We start from the raw sequence: 18,592 nt of genomic DNA, 5'->3' as shown, positions 1-18,592 counted from the left end.
ATTCTAATTTGAAAAAAAATTTTTTAATTATTTAAATTTCAAAATTAATTTTTTTCCAAGAGGAAAAAAATTATCAACTTATTTTGTATTTCTTTGTGTATATAAATCAATTATTTACCATTTGCTTTTTAATTTATATTATTAGTAAAATTTCTCAAAAAAAATTTAATTATTTAAAAAAAATATGTACATAATAAAATTCGTTGCAAGAATTCAATTATTTTTATAAATAATAAATCAATTATTCAGTAATTCATTTGTAAATGAATTTTTATTAGAAAACTTTAGAAGAATTAAATTGTTTAAATTAAAAAATAAATAATTTATTGAATAACTGAATGTTTGTTAAAATTGAATTCTCATAAAGAATTTTATCAACAAATTTTTAAATAATTGAATTCTTTTGACAAATTTTAATAAAATTTTTAAGAATAATTACATTTTTCGAGAAATTCGATTAAAATTGCACAAAAAATAATTAAAATCCTGCGATGAGTTTTATTATTTATGAAAATAATTAAAATTTTGCCAAGAATTTTATTAAAAATTTACTAAATTGATTGAATTTCGTAGAAGAATTTTATTATTTATAAAGATACTTGAAATTTTGACAAAAATTTTTTTTAATTTTTGAACATAATTGAATTTTTACGAAGAATTTCATTAATTTTGAAAATAATTTCATTCTTTAAAAAAATTTTATTCAAGTTTATAAAAATAACTGAATTTCTGTGAAGAATTTTATTATTTATAAAAATTTTGTAAATAATAATTTAATTCCTGTGAAATTTTGACAAGAATTTTATTACTCTTGAAAATAATTGAATTTTGGAGAAGAATTTTATTATTTATAAAGATAATTGAAATTTTGACGAGAATTTTTTTTTTTTTAATTTTTGAACATAATTGAAATTCTGCGAAGAATTTTTATAACTTTTGGAAATAATTGAATTTCTGGAATCATTTGTAACTTTTCCAAAATTCAATTTTTTTTAGTATTTTTAACCAAAAATTCTTCTCTCAGTCTAGTATTTATGAAAATTGTAAAAATTATTCATTAAATAATTTATAAGTTATCATTTTATGATAGTTCTTGGAAAATTAAATTATTAAAAAAGAAATTATTGTCAAAAATAGAAAAAATTGAAGGTTTTGTATTATTAAAATTCGTGGTAATTTCACAGTTTACGAGGCAAGCAAAAAAAAAACATAAAAATTCAGAGTTTTTTCGTGAATTTTAAGAATTCAATTTTTTACAGTATTTTTACTAAAAATCCCTGACTTTTCCCTGAATTCTCTGACTTGCCTGACCTTTGGCAACCCTGATATTTATTTATTTGTTAATTTATTTGTTTGCAAATTTATTTGTTAATTTTTTTGTTTATTAATTTATTTGTTTGTTAATTTATTTATTAATTTAGTTTATTAATTTGTCTGTTAATTTATTTATTAATTTATTTGTTTGTTAATTTATTTATTAATTTATTTGTTTATTAATTTGTCTGTTAATTTATTTGTTTGTTAATTTACTTGTATGTTAATTTATTCGTTTCTTTCTTTATTTGTTTCATTGTCTTTATTTAAAAATAAAAGAAAAAAATATTAATTTTGGAAATGATTAATTTTCATTCATCTCTCTCTCTCTCTTTTTTTTGTTCCAGCCTGTGACACATGCGAAGGAGGAACGTGCACGTCAAACGGCGAATGCTGTAATCGATCATGTCTCGGCGGTTGTTCTGGACCAACTGCCAGTAATTGTACAGTTTGCAGAAATGTCATGATTGGAAATACGTGTGTAGATCGTTGTCCTGAATCCACCTACGCATTCATGAATTACAAATGTATCACTGAAAATGAATGTCGAGCTATGAAGAAACCACGCGAGGCATTAAACATTCACAAGGACTATCCATATAAACCATTTCAAAATGTTTGCCGTATGGATTGTCCCGTTGGCTATATGGATGACGAATCATCAAATAATTTGACAACATGCAAAAAATGTAATGGTCCCTGTCAAAAGGAATGCGGTGGGGCAAATATTGACAGTATTGCATCAGCGCAAAGACTTCGCGGTTGTACACACATAACAGGAAGTTTGGAAATACAAATTCGTGGCGGTAAAAATATCGTCAAAGAAATGGAGGACAGTCTCAGTATGATCGAAGAAATTGACGGTTATTTAAAAGTCGTGCGAAGTTTCCCATTGATTTCCCTCAATTTTCTCAAGAATCTAAAAATAATTCGTGGCAATTACGTTGATAATAATGAGAAATCATTGATTGTTCTTGATAATCAAAATTTACAGGAACTATGGGATTGGAGTGCAAATAAGACAATTAAAATTCTCTATAAAAATAGTCGACCGGGAAAAGTGTTTTTTCACTTTAATCCAAAGCTGTGTTTGCAAAAAATTGAGAAACTGAGGGAAGTTGCGCAATTGGAGCCATTCACTGAGGTGGAGGTTGCGCCGAATAGTAATGGAGATAAAAATGCCTGCAATGTGACATTGCTTGAGGTGAAGATCGATAAGAAGGGATCAAATGCGGCGCTGATAATATGGGCGCCTTTTGAACATCATGATCCACGATCGCTATTGGGCTATGTGGTGTATTTTATTGAGGCACCATTTCAAAATGTCACCATGTACGATGGACGTGATGCTTGCGGTGGCGATGGATGGAAGGTCGACGACGTCTCACCAACTGAATCATATTCGCATGGCTTTAAAAATAATACGGAAGTTGTTGAATTTTTGACGCATATTCTCACTAAATTGAAACCGTACACGCAGTATGCGTTTTATATCAAGACTTATACGATTGCGACTGAACGTTCGGGTGCGCAGAGTGAAATTACGTATTTTACGACACTACCAGGCGCTCCTAGTGTACCGCAAAAATTATCGACGTACAGCAATGACAGCGATGTTTTGATTATGACTTGGCATCCACCAGCTGAGAGGAATGGAAATTTGACTCATTATCGTATTGTCGGTCGATATGAACCTGACGATTCGCTTTTTCTGGAACAACGGAATTATTGCGAAGAACGTAAGTTGTTAAAAATAAATTTAGAGTTAAAAATGTTAATTATGATTAATAATTATAATTAACTGACGCGTGAAACGCGGGATTCAATTTATTACTATTTTGCAAATAACTATTTTTTATTTTCAAAATTTGAAAATAAAAAAATGTCAAAAAAAATTTCACCTATAACTAATTATTATTATTATTATTAAAAGAAAGAAATTTATTATTATTAGGTATTATTTATTTTAAAAAATTTTATTAAAATTCTTCGAAACAATTGAATTATTTTTTTTTTAATTTTAATGAAATTCTTTGGAGGAATTCAATTATTTTTAAAACTTTAATCAAATTCCAGAAGCAATTCAATTATGTTCAAAAATTTTTTAATTTTTCGCTACAATACAATTATTTTTGAAATTAGGAAAATTCTTCTCAGACATTGAATTATTTTCTATATAATTTTACTCAAATTTCTGAAAAGGATTCAATTATTTAAAAAAATTCTAATAAAGAAGTCAATTATTTTCAAAAGTGGTAATAAAATGTTTTATAAGAATTCAATAATTTTCATAAATAATAATTTCCTTCGCATGAATTCAATTATTTTCAGTACAATTTTTTATAAAATTTCTGAAGGGAATTCAATTATTTTTAAAAATTGTAATAAAATTTCATTATTTTTGTAAATATTAAAATTCTTCTCAAAAATTCAATTATTTTCAAAAATTTTAATAAAATTCGTAGAAAGAATTAATTATTTTTAAAAAATTCAGTAAAATTTTTCACAGAAATTTAATTATTTTCAAACATAATAATACTTTTAGTAAGAAATTAATTATTTTCATAAATAATGAAATTCTTCGCAGAAATTCAATTATTTTGAAATATTTCAAGAAAATTCTTTCCAGGAATTCAATTATTTCACACAAAAAAATTTGTATAAAATTCAATAATTAAATTTTTAATTACAATTACGAACGAACAAAATTATTTTATAAACTTAAAAGAAATTCTTCGTTAAATTCAATTACATTTAAAATTTTCAATTAAATTTATTATTTTAATTTACTTTTTTCAATATTTTAATTAAATTTCTTGAATGAATTTAATTATTATTTTCAAAAATTGTAATAAAATATTTGCAAGAATTCAATAATTTTTTTAAATAATAAAATTATTCTCAAAAAATTCAATTATTTTCATAAATAATGATTTTCTTCGCACGAATTCAATTCTTTTTTGTACAAATTTTATGAAATTTTTGAAAGAAATTCAATAATTTTCAAAAATTGGAATAAAGTTCTGCGAATAATTTAAAATTTTCCAACAAAAAAAATTGGAATAAAATACATACAATACAATTTTTTAACAAAAATATTCGTAAAGTTGAATAAAATTTTTCGCAAAAATTCAACTTTTTTAAAGAAACAATAAAATTCTGATCAGAAATTTAATTATTTTTAAAAATTTTAATAAAATTTGTCGTACGAATTAATTATTATTTTTAAAAAATTCAATAAAATTCTACGCAGAAATATAATTATTTTCAAAAATAACAATATTTTTAGTAAGAAATTGATTTATTTCATAATTAATAGAATCTTTCGCAGAAATCCAATTATTTTGAAATATTTTTAAAAAATTCTACGTAGGAATTCAATTATTTCCAAAAAAGTTTGAATGAAATTCAATAATAAAATTAATTTAATTATTTTTATAAATAGTAAAATTTGTAGCAAGAATTAAATTATTTTTATAAATAATAAAATTCTTCCCAGGAATTCAATTATTTTCAAATACAATTTGAATAAAATTTCTCGACAGTGTTAAATTATTTTCATAAAAATTGTTATAATATTTTTCGAATGAATTCAATTTATTCTCAACAGTTTTGATTAACATTTTTTGTAAGAATTCAATTATTTTCAGTAGAATTTTTATAAAATTTCTCCAAAAGAATTTAATTATTTTCCAAAATTGTAATAAAATTCTGGAAAAATGTCAATTATTTAAAAAAAAATTTGTATTGAAAATAATTCAATAATATTCGATTAATTCAATTTTTCTCTAAGAAAAATGATTTTTTGCATTATTTTGAGAAATTGCTTCAAGAATTTAATTATTGGATTTAATAAAGAAATAATTTATTTTAATTCAATTGAAATTTTCATTATTCAAAAGTTTAATTTAATAATTATATACGAAAATTTTGTAAATAATAGAAAAATTTGAATAGAAATTTTTCAAAAAACTAAATTCACTTAAAATTTGTCTAAAATTCAATTGTTTTCAATTCAATTTAAATTTCGATTATTTGAAAGTTTCTTAATTAAATAATTTATATTTAAAAAATCTTACTAATTTCAAAGAATTGAAATTAGTAATTAATTAATTTTTTTTCAAATTTAATAATTTCAAAGAAATTGGAAATAAAATTTTTAATTAAAGTTAATCAAACTTAAATTTTCAAAAATTTTATTTTAAAACCTTTTGAAATTGAATTATTATTTCTAAAATAATAATATTTAATTCTAAAAATAATTCTTTTGTAATATTATTCAATTTGTTTTTTCGAGTTTTCTCAAATTTTTAACTACAATTTTTCTGTAAATTAAATATTTTAGTAATTTGCAGGAAATGATTCGAAAATTAAATGAAATTGAAGTATTTTCTTTTCTTTTTTCCGTTGTTTCCTTTCTTTTCTTTTTCCCTTTTTTTCGTAGTTTTTATATTCTAATTGACTGACGGAGAAAATAATTTGTTTTCCAGCACTATCGGCACCTGAGAAAAGACCAGCGAAGGCAGTATTGATAGATGAGGAGAATAAAAAAGTCGAGGCTGATAAACAAAGTGTCACTAAACCGGATGCCGATACCTGCGATTGTTCAAGTAGCGAAGTTGATTCTTCGACACGCGAAAAAGATGCCACCAGTTCCATTGCATTTGAAGATGCCCTTCATAATCAGGTTTATGTCAAGAGGCCAACATCACGTAGACGACGAGACGTCACCGGAACAATGACTGAAGAAATTTCATTCCAAAAACGCGACATTTCCAGCGAAACTAAGGTATTTTTTTTAGGAATTTATTTTTCCAATCATTCTCATTATTTCATTCTTTTATTTAATTTAAAATTCAACAAAATTCTCCAATAAATAATCTAATCGAGATTTTCGATTCTAATGATAATTATTTTTTATATTTATTTATTTATTAATATATTTACTATATGAATAATAAATGAAAAATTAATTTACTAATATTTAATTATGCACGAATATTTATTAATTTATTGAATAATATTTTTGTTTTATTCACATAAGGACAAGGACGCGGGACAAAAAAAGAAATCGTCGAAAGATGGGAATATAAAAAATTACACAATTTTAAAGGAGGAACCAATTCCGTCCGATGCAATGGAGGATGGAAAAATTCTGAAATTCGAGAGGAGAATTCCAACGACAAATTATACCACTGGTCCTATTACATTTGTTATAAATGGTCTTCGGCATTTCACAGTCTACAATATTGAAATTCAAGCCTGCCGTGAAATAACATCAAACGACAGATCAATAAATGATTATTGTTCAACAAAAAGTATGAAGACTTATCGAACAATGGCACTGGATTGCGCTGATGATATTCCAGCGGACAGTTTTAAAGTAACTTCAACGACAAACAAAGACAATGCAAGTCTTCCATCGCCCGAAGTCAAACTCGAATGGGACGAGCCACAAAAACCAAACGGTCTCATCGTCACCTATCAAATTGAATACAAAAATCGCGATATACAAAACGTACGTCAATTTTTTCTTTATTTACATTTTTATTCTTTAATTTTACAAAGCGAGAAATTCATTTTTTGAAACTCCAAAAAAGATTTTTTTAAGCCGAAAAAGTTTTTTTAAACCAATAGTATTTTTTTTATACAAGAAGAAAATTTCAAATTAATTAAAAGAGTTCTTTTGGAACTTTTTTGAACCAAAGGACTTCTTTTAGAACAAAATGATATTTTTATATATCATTTTGTAATATTTTTTTTCTATGGATTAAAAAAAATTCTTGAAATCAAAAGAGTTTTTTTTAAACCAACAGAATTTTTTTTATACAAAAGAAAAATTTTAAATTAATTAAAAGAGCTTTTTTGAAACAAAAAGAATTTGTTTAAACCAAAAGAATTCTTTCGGATCAAAAAAATTCTTTTCAACAGAAAGAATTCTTTTAATCCAAAAAGATTTGTTTAAACAGAAAGAATTCTTTTAATCCAAAAGGATTTTTTTAAACAGAAATAATTCTTTTAATTCAAAAAGAATTTTGAAAAATTGTTTTAAACACTAAGTATTTTTTTGAACTAAAGGAATTCTTTTAGAAGAAAATAATTTTTTGAACAGAAAGAATTCTTTTAATGCAGAAGAATTTCAGTATGTTAAAAGAATTTTTTCAAAGTAATAGAAGTTTTTTTATACAAAAATATTTTTCATAAACACAAAGAATTTTTAAATCCAGAGGAATTCTTTTAAACGAAAAGAATTTTTTTTTAAACCACAGGAATTCTCTTAATTTAAACAAAAAGAAGTTCTTTTAACAAAATTTTTTTTGAATAAACATTAAAATATTATTATACTTTTACCACGATTAAAACGTTAAAAAGACTTCAATTTAAAAACTTTTTAAAATTTAATTATTTCTTAAAATTCGTGTTATAATGCTTCTAATATTCAATTATTTTTCAAAATTTTAACTGAATTTCATTTTTAAATCAATTCTTATTAGAATTCAATGAGAACTGAATTTTTTAAATACAAATATTTTCATAAAATTTAATTATTTTCCAAACTTTTAGTTACAATTCTTCAAAAAATATAATATTTATAAATAGTTCTTTTAAAGTGAGAACATAAAATTTTTTGAAATATAAAATTTATTTTAATGAAATTTGAGAAAATTACCTATTTTTCCAATTTTTGGAAATTTATTTTCGGGAATTCAACTACTTTTAAAAAATTTTAATTACAATTTTTTAAAAATCTCATTTTTTCAGAATTTCTAAAATAAATTTTTCAAAATTCATTAATTTTTCTTCAAGAAATATTTGAATACTTATTTTTATTTATTTGTCCAACAGGAATAAGAATTTCAAAATACTTTCAATGTAAAACCTTTCGAAATTTAATTATTTAAAAAATTTTAACTAAAATTCATGGCAAAATTTCAATTATTTTCAAAAATTTCCCTCAAAATTTAATTAAAATTCTACGCAAACCTTCAATTAATTTCCTAAAATAATAAAAATTTCACAGGAATCCCAATTATTTACAAAATTTTTTATAAATTTTTTCGCAATTATTCAATTATTTTCATAAATAATAAAATTTTTACAGGGATTCAATTATTATCGTAAATAATAAAATTTCTTTTTGGAAATTCAATTATTTTCATAAATAATAAAAATGATTTCAGAATTTCAATTATTTTTAATACAATTTTAATCGAACTCCTCAAAGAATGTAATTATTCTTAAAAATTTTATTAAAATTGATTTAAAAATGGATTTCAGTTAAAATTTTATATTATAATTGAATATTAAAAGCATTAAATCGTGAATTTTTAGAAATAATTGAATTTTGAAAAGGTTTCAAATTAAAATCTTTGAAAATCTGAATTTTTCATATTTTTAACTAAAGTGTAATTAATTTTGTTGAAAAAGTTTAATTGCGGATTTTTTTTTAAATTATTTCAATTTTTTATTTTCTAATATATATTTAATCGAAGAATTTACGAATAATTGAAATTTTGGAAAATTGAATAGTATACAAATAAATTTGAAAATTCTCCAAGAACTTTTTCAAAAATTATTAAAAATAATGCATTTATAGAAGAATTTTAGTTAAAAACAAGAAAAAAATTTAATTTTGGAAAAAAATAATAAAATTCTTCTTAGGGATTCAATTATTTTCACAAATAATAAAACATGAGTAATTATTCTTAAAAATTGTTTTAAAATTCATCGAAAGAATTCAATTATTTGAAAATTTGTTGATTAAATTCTTTATCGGAATTGAATTTTAAGAAGCATTTAATTATTCAATAAATTATTTATTTGCTTTTTTCAAATTCTAGTAGAATTTTATAATAAAAATTGAATTAAAAATGAATTTCTGTTAAAATTTTACATAATAATTGAATATTAAAAGCAATATATCGTGAATTTTTAGAAATAATTGAATTTTTTTATATTATTTGGAGTTTTTATTTTCTAATATATATTTAATTGAAGAATTTACGAATAATTGGAATTTCGTAAAATAAAATATTGTAAACAAATGGATTTGAAAATTATCAAAGAGGTTTTTCGAAAATTATTAAAAATAATCGATTTAAAGAAGAATTTTAGTTAAAAATTCTTGAAAATAATAATTGAATTGATAATGATTTTATCACTCGGTCGTCTTTATATATTATAAAACACGAAGAAATCGATCGCTCCGAGTCGAAGACTCGGAGTTATCGATATCTTCATGTTTTATAGTTATGAAAAATTTAATTTGTTGTTTTAAGTAAAATGTTCTCTTTTTTGACTCGGACTGATTATATTTTTGTCATTGGTCCGTAAATTTTCATTTTTGGTTCGTAAAGTCCGTATTTTTAAATACTTTCACTGGTTCGAACTCTGCGATTATTATTTATATTATTAAATAATTTACCAGAAAAAAATTCCAATTTAAAAAGTTTCTATTTTTAAACATTAAATTTTTGTTCACAGATAAAACCAACGACAATTTGTTTAACGAGAAAAGACTTTATTCGAAATAAATTTTATACACTGAAGGATTTACCTGCCGGAAATTATACAATAAAAGCGCGTGCAGTGAGTTTAGCTGGCTATGGAAATTATACGCATGAGAAAATTGTCTATATTAATGAATACAATAGTTATGGGAAATTTTGGATAATATTTTGGATTATATTTATAATTGTTATAATGAGTCTATCAGGATGTTCGGTTTATGCGTGTAAGAGAAAAATGCGCAACGTTCCTAGTATGAGATTAATTGCAACTGTTAATCCTGAATACGTGAGCACTGTTTACATTCCTGATGAATGGGAAATTGCACGTGAGAAAGTTGAATTACACGTAAATAAACCAATTGGTAATGGATCATTTGGAATGGTACACGAAGGAATAGCATTTGATGTTGTTAAAGGAAAGCATGAGGTTCGCTGTGCTATTAAGACTGTCAATGATAAAGCAACCGATCGAGAGCGCATTGAATTCCTTAATGAAGCCTCAGTAATGAAGTAAGTTTTATTTTTTTCTTAATTTAGAGAGAAAAGAATTGACTCTTGATTTTCAATCAATCTTGAGGAGAAGACTTTCTGTTCTTCTTAATTTAATCGCATTTATTTTTATTTGCAACTTTTTGGAAATTTACAAATTTATTCTCAAGCTTTTTAATTAAAATGTTTTTATTTTATGTTTTTTTATCATCTGGTTTTATTTTTATTTTTCATCAGGACAATTTGAAAAAATTTATAAAAATTTACCTATACATTTTTTTAAAATTTTAAATCGTTGATAATATTAAAATATTATTTTTTTATTTCAAATAACTAAACTTAATTCGAGAAGAATTATCATAAATTTATTACTAATAAATTATTTAATGAGTAATTTTACTTAAATATTTCAAAATTAATTGAATTTTTAAAAAGTTGCGTTTACTATATTTATAAATAGTTATTAAATAGTTATTAAAAATAATCGATTTATAGCTAAGAATTTTAGTTAAAAACACTAAAAAAAATGGAATTTTGGAGAAATTACAAATGATTGCAGAAATTCAATTATTTTCAAAAATTTTAATATAATTCTTGGCAAAATTTCAAATATTTTAAAAAATTTGCTTTAATTCAATGATTTTCAATATCTAATTTTAATAAAATTTTCCAAAAGAATTCAATTATTTAAAATAAAATTTGATAAAATTCTGCGAAAACATTTAGTTATTTTTGAAAATAATAAAACATTCACAGGAATTCAATTAATAAATTTTTTTTATAAATTTCTTTGCAAAGAATTTAATTATTTTCATAAATAATAAAATATTTTACAGAGATTCAATTATTTTTACAAATAATAAAATACTTTTAAGGAATTCAATTATTTTCAATTTTTCATAAATAATAAAACTCATCGCAGAATTTCAATTATTTCTCGAAAAATGTAATTATTCTTAAAAATTTTATTAAAATTCATCGAAAAAATTCAATTATCTTGATAAATATCAAAATTCTCTCCAGAAATTCAATTATTTTCAGGAAATTTAATAAAATTCTTCGCAAGAATTCAATTATTTTCATAAATAATAAAATATTTTACAGAAATTCAATTATTTTCACAATTAATAAAATTTTTATAAGGAATTCAATTATTTTCAATTTTTTATAAATAATAAAACTCATCGCAGAATTTTAATTATTTTTCCAAAAATGTAATTGATTATTCTTAAAAATTTTATTAAAATTCATAAAAAAAATTCAATTATCTTGATAAATATCAAAATTCTTTCCAGAAATTCAATTATTTTTAGGAAATTTAATAAAATTCTTTGTAATAATTCAATAATTTTTATAACTATAGAATAACATTTTCTTTAGAAATTTTTCGAAAAATGTAATTATTTTTAAAAATTTTATTAAAATTCGTCGAAAGAATTGAATTATTTAAAAATTTGTTGATAAAATTCTTGATGAGAATTCAATTTTAAGAAACATTCAATTATTTCAAAAAATATTTATTTTTCTAATTAAATAATCGAATTCTCAGAGAATTTTCTAATAAAAATTGATTTCACTTAAAATTTTAGATAATAATTGAATAGAAAAAGAATTCTAAGCGTGGATTTTTAGAAATAATTTTGAAAAGTTTTTAAATTAAAATCTTTGAAAATTTGAATTTTTCATATTTTTAATTAACAATTCTGTAGAATTAATGTTTTTGTTTAATCTAATTTTTTTTTTTTGAAATTATTTGAAGTTTTTTTATTCTAATATACAATTGAAGAATTTTCGAATAGTCGATGAAATTTCGTAAAATTGAATTGTAAACAAATGAATTTGAAAATTCTCAAAGAACTTTTTGAAAAATTATTAAAAATAATTCATTTAAAGAAGAAATTTAGTTAAAAATTCTAGAAAGTAATAATTGAATTGAAATGGTTAAGTAATTTTGAAGAAGTTACAGTAACAATAATCTTGTAATATAAAATATTGATTTTATTACTCGATTATCTTCATGTTTTATAATTATTTTTTTTATAGGTTATTGAATTTCAAAAGGTTTGAATTTAAAATTTTTGAAAATCTTTAATTCCAAGGAAAAATAATAGAGTACATTTTTTTAATTACAATTTTTTCCTTTATTTTCTAAAAATTGAAAAATTTTCAATTTATATAATTTTGTATAATTATTATTTTGATAATATTATTCTACATATTAATGTGCAAAAAATTCGTTTCCGCAGAGCCTTTAATACTCATCACGTTGTGAAATTATTGGGAGTCGTTTCGCGCGGTCTACCAACGTGGGTCGTTATGGAGCTAATGGTTAATGGCGATTTAAAGGAATATTTGAGAAATCATCGACCCGATGCGTGTGAAGATCCAACCGTAAAGCCACCGACATTGAAGAGAATTTTACGAATGGCAGTGGAAATTGCCGATGGAATGGCATATCTTTCAGCTAAAAAATTTGTTCATCGCGATTTAGCGGCGCGCAATTGTATGGTTGCTGAAGATTTAACAGTGAAAATTGGCGATTTTGGAATGACACGTGATATTTATGAGACCGATTATTATCGTAAGGGTACAAAGGGTCTTTTACCAGTCAGATGGATGGCGCCCGAGAGTTTAAAGGATGGTGTTTTTACCAGTTTCTCGGACGTTTGGAGTTATGGTGTTGTTCTATGGGAAATGGTTACACTCGCTTTACAACCCTATCAAGGTTTATCCAACGATCAGGTATTTTAATTGTTCCAAAAAAAGTACAGTATTTATTTCAATGCGAGACAATTTTCTTTTTCTTTGTCATAATTTATTATAATTACTGCAGATTTATTATAATTATTAGTGTAATTGTAGTTATTACAATTTTTATTGTTATTATACTTATTACAATTTTTATTGTAACTGTAATTATTACAATTTTTATTGCAATTATCATAATAATTATAATTATCGTAATTATACCCGTGCGAAACGTGATATACGATTTATTATTATTATGCAAATTACAAAATTTTTGTTTTCAAATCTTAATTTTAATTTTTGAGTAATATCAGATTTTAAATTTTTTACAAACATTTTATTAAAATTCTTCGAAACAATTGAATCATTTTTTTTAAAAATTTTAATAAAATTCTTTGGAAAATTCAATTATTTTTAAAACTTTGATCAAATTCTAGAAGCAATTCAATTATTTCAAGACTTGAATTAAAAAAATTAAAAATATTCGAATCTGTTAGAGAAATTTTATTAAAATTGTTATAAGTATAATTGCATTTTTTCCTAGAAATTTTATCAAAATTGTGTTGAAAATAATTGAATTTCTCAGAAGAATTTTATTATTTATAAAAATATTTTAATTCTTGCGAAGAATTTTCTTATTTATAAAAATAATTGAATTGTTTCGAAGAATTTTATCTGAATTTTTGAAAATATTTGATTTTTTTGAAGGAATTTTGTTAAAAATTTTGAAAATAATGATTTTTTTAAAAGAATTTTATCAAAATTGTTTAAAATAATTGAATTTATATTAAAATTCTTGACAATATAACATTTTTTAGTTTAGAAAATTGCTAGTTTTTAATAAATTTCAATAATCAAATATTTAATTATCGTTATTACCAAATACGATTATTTTTATAAATTTGAAACAAATTATTCGTAAAAACCAATTACATTCAAAATTTTCAATTAAAATAGTTAGAAAAACGACATTATTAAAAAAAAATTAAAAAAGTTCTTTATGAGAATTTAATTATTTACGAAAACTCCAATAAAATTGTTCAAAAGAATTGAAAACAAAATCGATTATTTTCAAATAATTGAAGAAATTCTTCGTGAGGATTCAAATATTGTTAATAATTTTATAAAATTTTTTTAATATATTCAATAATTTTCAAAAATTTTAATAAAATTTAATAATTATTAACAAATATGATTATTTTCAAAACTTGAAAGAAATTCTTCAAAAAGATTCAATGAAATTCAAATTTCAAAGTCAACAAATTTGGGAAATGTAGAAATTAATTTCTATTTTAAAATAAAATTCTTTGGAAAAAATTTAATTTTAGATAATTAAAATCAACTGGAGGTCAATTTCTAATTTTTTTATTTTAATTAAATAATGTTGAAGATTTTTTTAAATTAATTTTTTAATTTTTTTAAAAATATTTAAATGCAAAAAAATAAATTTTGATTTATTTTACAGACTTTGCGTTATGTAATTGATGGTGGAGTAATGGAGAAGCCGGAAAATTGTCCGAAATTCCTTTATCAATTAATGAGAAGAACTTGGTGCTACAAATCGAATGGCAGGCCCACATTTATTGATATTGTCAAAGTTTTTTTATACTTTACGGACGAGGATTTTCATGACGTTAGCTTTTTTCATTCACCAGAAGGAGCTGATGCTGTGGCTCACAACGCTTCCGTCTCCTCATACACCGAAGAGTAAGTCTTGTCATTATTTTCTTAAATTTTTTTAATTTTATTTCATTTTTTTTATTTTTCCTACTAGAATTTTTTTTCATATTTTCTATTATTGGCTATTATACACATAAAATTGCAGCCAATATTTTTTTCTATTAAACGAATAAAGTTGACATTTTCTAAAAACATATTTTAGCAGAAAATGTTGCATTGTTTGTGTAAAAAAAAATAAAATAAGAGTAAAATTGTAAATTTAATTGATTGTAATTTCAAAGTAAAAGTATATTTAAACAAAAAAAGGAAAAGTGAAAGAAATGAAAAACATTTTTACAGAGACATCAAAGAGATACTCAAAGAGATATTAGAGGGGGAGGAAATAATTGATGGCGAGGATTCACCTCTACGTCAAGATTTTGGGGATTTTGGTGATTTTGCTGATTTTATGCCACTCAGTTTGAAGAGAAATTCATCGCCAAGATATGCATTGGATCTTTATAGTAATGGTTCGAAATTTTCAAATTTTCACGATTATAATACATCGAAAGTGCCGCAAAAAGCTGGTTTCGATGATTTCGATGGGGTTTCCGTTGAATCTAATGAAATATCAAGTAAAGATACATTAAATTTACCATTCGCTGAAGATAGTGTGAAATCAGTTAAAAATTCACCGTACGCACAAAATAAAAGTTTATCGCGCGACAGTATGAGCGGTGAATCGTCATTGGCAAAGTCTGTGAGTCCACAAAATTCAGCTCAAAAATCATTTATCGATAGTCCAAGTCCATCGAAAACATCGCGCGCCGATCCCGATTATGAAAATCGTAGTCCCGAAATTATTCAATTAAATACAAAAATTGATAAAGGACCATTGCGCATGAATTTTTCGTCATTAAATACAATTGATATTGAGACAAATGATAATAATGATAAGGAGAAAAAGCGTCAATCGGATTATAGAAATCGTAACGAAACACTAAATAACGGTTATATTGGTAACGCGACCACGTAGTTTATTTTTTTCTCACAAAATTGCCCACAGTCACAGGGCAATTTTTATATACGAAAAAACTGAAATCCCTCCTTAAAATACTTTTCCGTGTATAGGGGATAAATTCTTTCATTGTTTTCCTTTTTTTTTACATAAAACAGAGAATGAAAGTTTTTTTTAAAGATATAACACTATAATCTTAAAAAAAATCTCTAAGGTAAATTTTACACTTTTAGACTGTAATTGTAAAAGCGATAATCGAATATTTCGATTTATTATAAAAAAAGATTCGATATTCCTTATTCCTTAAACGGGTGTAGAAAAAAATGCGTCTGAATTCCGTCTCCCCTGATTGTAGAGATAAAAAAACAGAAAACTTTTTGCTGCGTATGTACAGATTCTTTTTTATCTCGCGATGCGTGTCCACAAAAAAAAATTGCGAGTAAATTATAATCGCGAAAAAAAACTCGTACCAAATAGAATTTTTTTATTATCACAAAAAAGTGGACAGTATTATAAAATGCATGTCGTGGCAAACCATCTTGACCTATCTAGTATTTAAGTCAATATCAAAGATTGAACTTGATTAATTGTAATATAAAAAAGTAAAGAAATATTAACTGAAAATACATCTCCGGCTTCCCAAGACGCGATACTCGTCGCTCGAATTGTTCATATGAAAATGAGAAAAAAAATGAATGAATGAATGAATAACAAAAAAAGAAAAACAAGCGTTTATAAATTCAAAAAATGGTGATTATTTCAATTGACAATCCATCTGTTTGAAAGTTTTAACTGAAATGTCGTCAACGATCGAAGAATTAAAGAAAAATTCGTTAACATTTTTTTTTTTACTTTGCGAAAGACAAAAATTAATTAAAATTACTCATTTGTTGATATTTTATTGAATCGAGTAATCAGCTGATCAATCGAGTAATTTATTATTTAAATATTATTTAGTATTTAAATAATAATTAGTAGCAAATTAATATTCAGTGTTAATTTAGTATTAAATATTAATTTTTAATATTTAGTAGTAAATTAATATTTAATTAATTTAATTAATACATATTCATTTAATATTCAAATATTTAAATATTAAATATTAATATATAATAATGATTTTATCACTACGTCGTCAAAAATAATAAAACGATGAAATATTAATATTTAAATAATATTTAAGTAGTATCAAATTAATATTTAGTATTAATTTAATATTCAGTATTAAATTAATATTTTAATATTCATTTAATACTTGATATTCATTAATATTTAATTAATTAAATTTCGCAAATTTGGTTAATTAAATAATTATAGGTATATTTGATTGTTCACTGATTTTATTGATTACGAATTATTAATTACTAATTAGAAAATTATCAATCTAAATTAATAATTAAAATTTAATCCATTGAGTAAATAAAATGATTGATGATGATGAAAGAAAAAGAAACGTTAAAATTACGGGCAAAATTTGTAAATTAATTAATTAATTGGTTAATTAATTACCATTTTATCAAAACTCACGTAATCGAATAATGCGAGCATACAATTTAATTAGTCTGAAATTTTACTATTTGGAATAATTTCCATTTATCCGTATTTTGATATAAGAACTAGAATTTTTTTAAAACAATTTACAATTAAATATTTATTTCTTATTAAATATTTAAAGGATAATTTTTAAAATTTTCTTGTTAACTTTTGATTTGTGTAATAGATGAAAAATTGTTGAGTAAAATTTGAAAAATTGTATATGAGAAACATATACACGAATAATAATAATTGTTAAATAATTATTTAATTGAATCATTAATAATTTAATTATAATATTATTAAATGACAATTTAATTTAATAATTATCAAATCATTTTTGACATAATAATTAAATTGTTATATTGTTATATTGTATTATTGTATTATTGTATTATTGTTGTAATTAAATATATTAATAATGTTATTTAATTTAATAATTATTGAATAGTAATTTAATTGTAATAATTATTGAATGATAATTTAATTAAAATATTTAATAATAATTTAATAAAATCAATTATTCGAATACGCGAATTTCGAATTTTCGATTAATGTCTCAATTAATAAATTAACCAATTGAATTAATTAATATTAATCTTATAAATACCCGGAGATGGTTCAGAATAATAATTAATAATTCTAGTTGAGAATTTTTTTGTTCGAATTCGACACATTAATTTTAACTATATATTATTTTTTTCTTTTCCTTCTCTCAAAAATAAAAGAAATAATAATTGTATAATATAAAATAATGTTCTTCCTTAATGCACGTCTATCGTAATTATTATCCTTTTTTTTATATTAAAAAAAAAAGAAAAGAAAAAGAAAATATTTTAGTAAACTGTTTCTGAACCATCTTTGTACAGAAATTTATATCCTCGCATGCGATTGAGTTTGAGAAGTATGGTGCTTTTTGAAAAATTGGCGTGTTTTTAATATTTTGTTTTTTCTTTTTATTGAAAATCTTTTGTTTAAGAAAAGAAAAAGAATTAGTAGTCGTCCGAGAGTTTCAAGTCGGCAATAACTATAACGAGAGATGTTTTTACCACCAAATGTGTTTAAAGAGCACCTTGCTTTATTTAGCTTCTTCAATAAACTTAGAAACTATTTATCAGCCACAAGCCCTCAACATTTGTCATTCAACAATTGCTTTTGCCTTAATCGAAATTTTTATATTCAAATTCCATGAAAATTGGTCTATTTTCATTTTTTTTTTATTCAAAGTTAATTCTTTTTTTGTAAACATTTTATTAATTTTCAGTTTTTGAAAATTTTCCTCTCAAGAAACTTTCTATTTTTTGAATATATTTCGAGTATT

At 22.3% G+C, this 18,592-nt stretch overlaps 1 protein-coding gene across 2 annotated transcripts in view; it reads left to right on the top strand.

The window, feature by feature from the left end:
- LOC122501448 (insulin-like receptor) overlaps nucleotides 1-16,743 on the top strand; it is a 141,177-nt gene extending 124,434 nt beyond the window's left edge. For both annotated transcript variants that reach the window (XM_043610909.1, XM_043610919.1), the window contains 7 exons: nucleotides 1,662-3,053; nucleotides 5,805-6,103; nucleotides 6,359-6,832; nucleotides 9,799-10,334; nucleotides 12,560-13,055; nucleotides 14,527-14,768; nucleotides 15,081-16,743. In XM_043610909.1, coding sequence (XP_043466844.1) covers nucleotides 1,662-3,053; nucleotides 5,805-6,103; nucleotides 6,359-6,832; nucleotides 9,799-10,334; nucleotides 12,560-13,055; nucleotides 14,527-14,768; nucleotides 15,081-15,756 — 4,115 coding nt within the window. In that variant the 3' untranslated portion in view covers nucleotides 15,757-16,743. The remainder of the gene's footprint in view (nucleotides 1-1,661; nucleotides 3,054-5,804; nucleotides 6,104-6,358; nucleotides 6,833-9,798; nucleotides 10,335-12,559; nucleotides 13,056-14,526; nucleotides 14,769-15,080) is intronic.
- Nucleotides 16,744-18,592: the final 1,849 nt, after the last annotated feature.

This window comes from Leptopilina heterotoma, unplaced genomic scaffold (genome assembly GCF_015476425.1).
Source record: "Leptopilina heterotoma isolate Lh14 unplaced genomic scaffold, ASM1547642v1 Lhet_103, whole genome shotgun sequence".
Lineage (NCBI taxonomy): Eukaryota > Metazoa > Arthropoda > Insecta > Hymenoptera > Figitidae > Leptopilina > Leptopilina heterotoma.
Note: the sequence above shows the minus strand (reverse complement) of the source record. Positions and strands in the feature narration are given on the sequence as shown.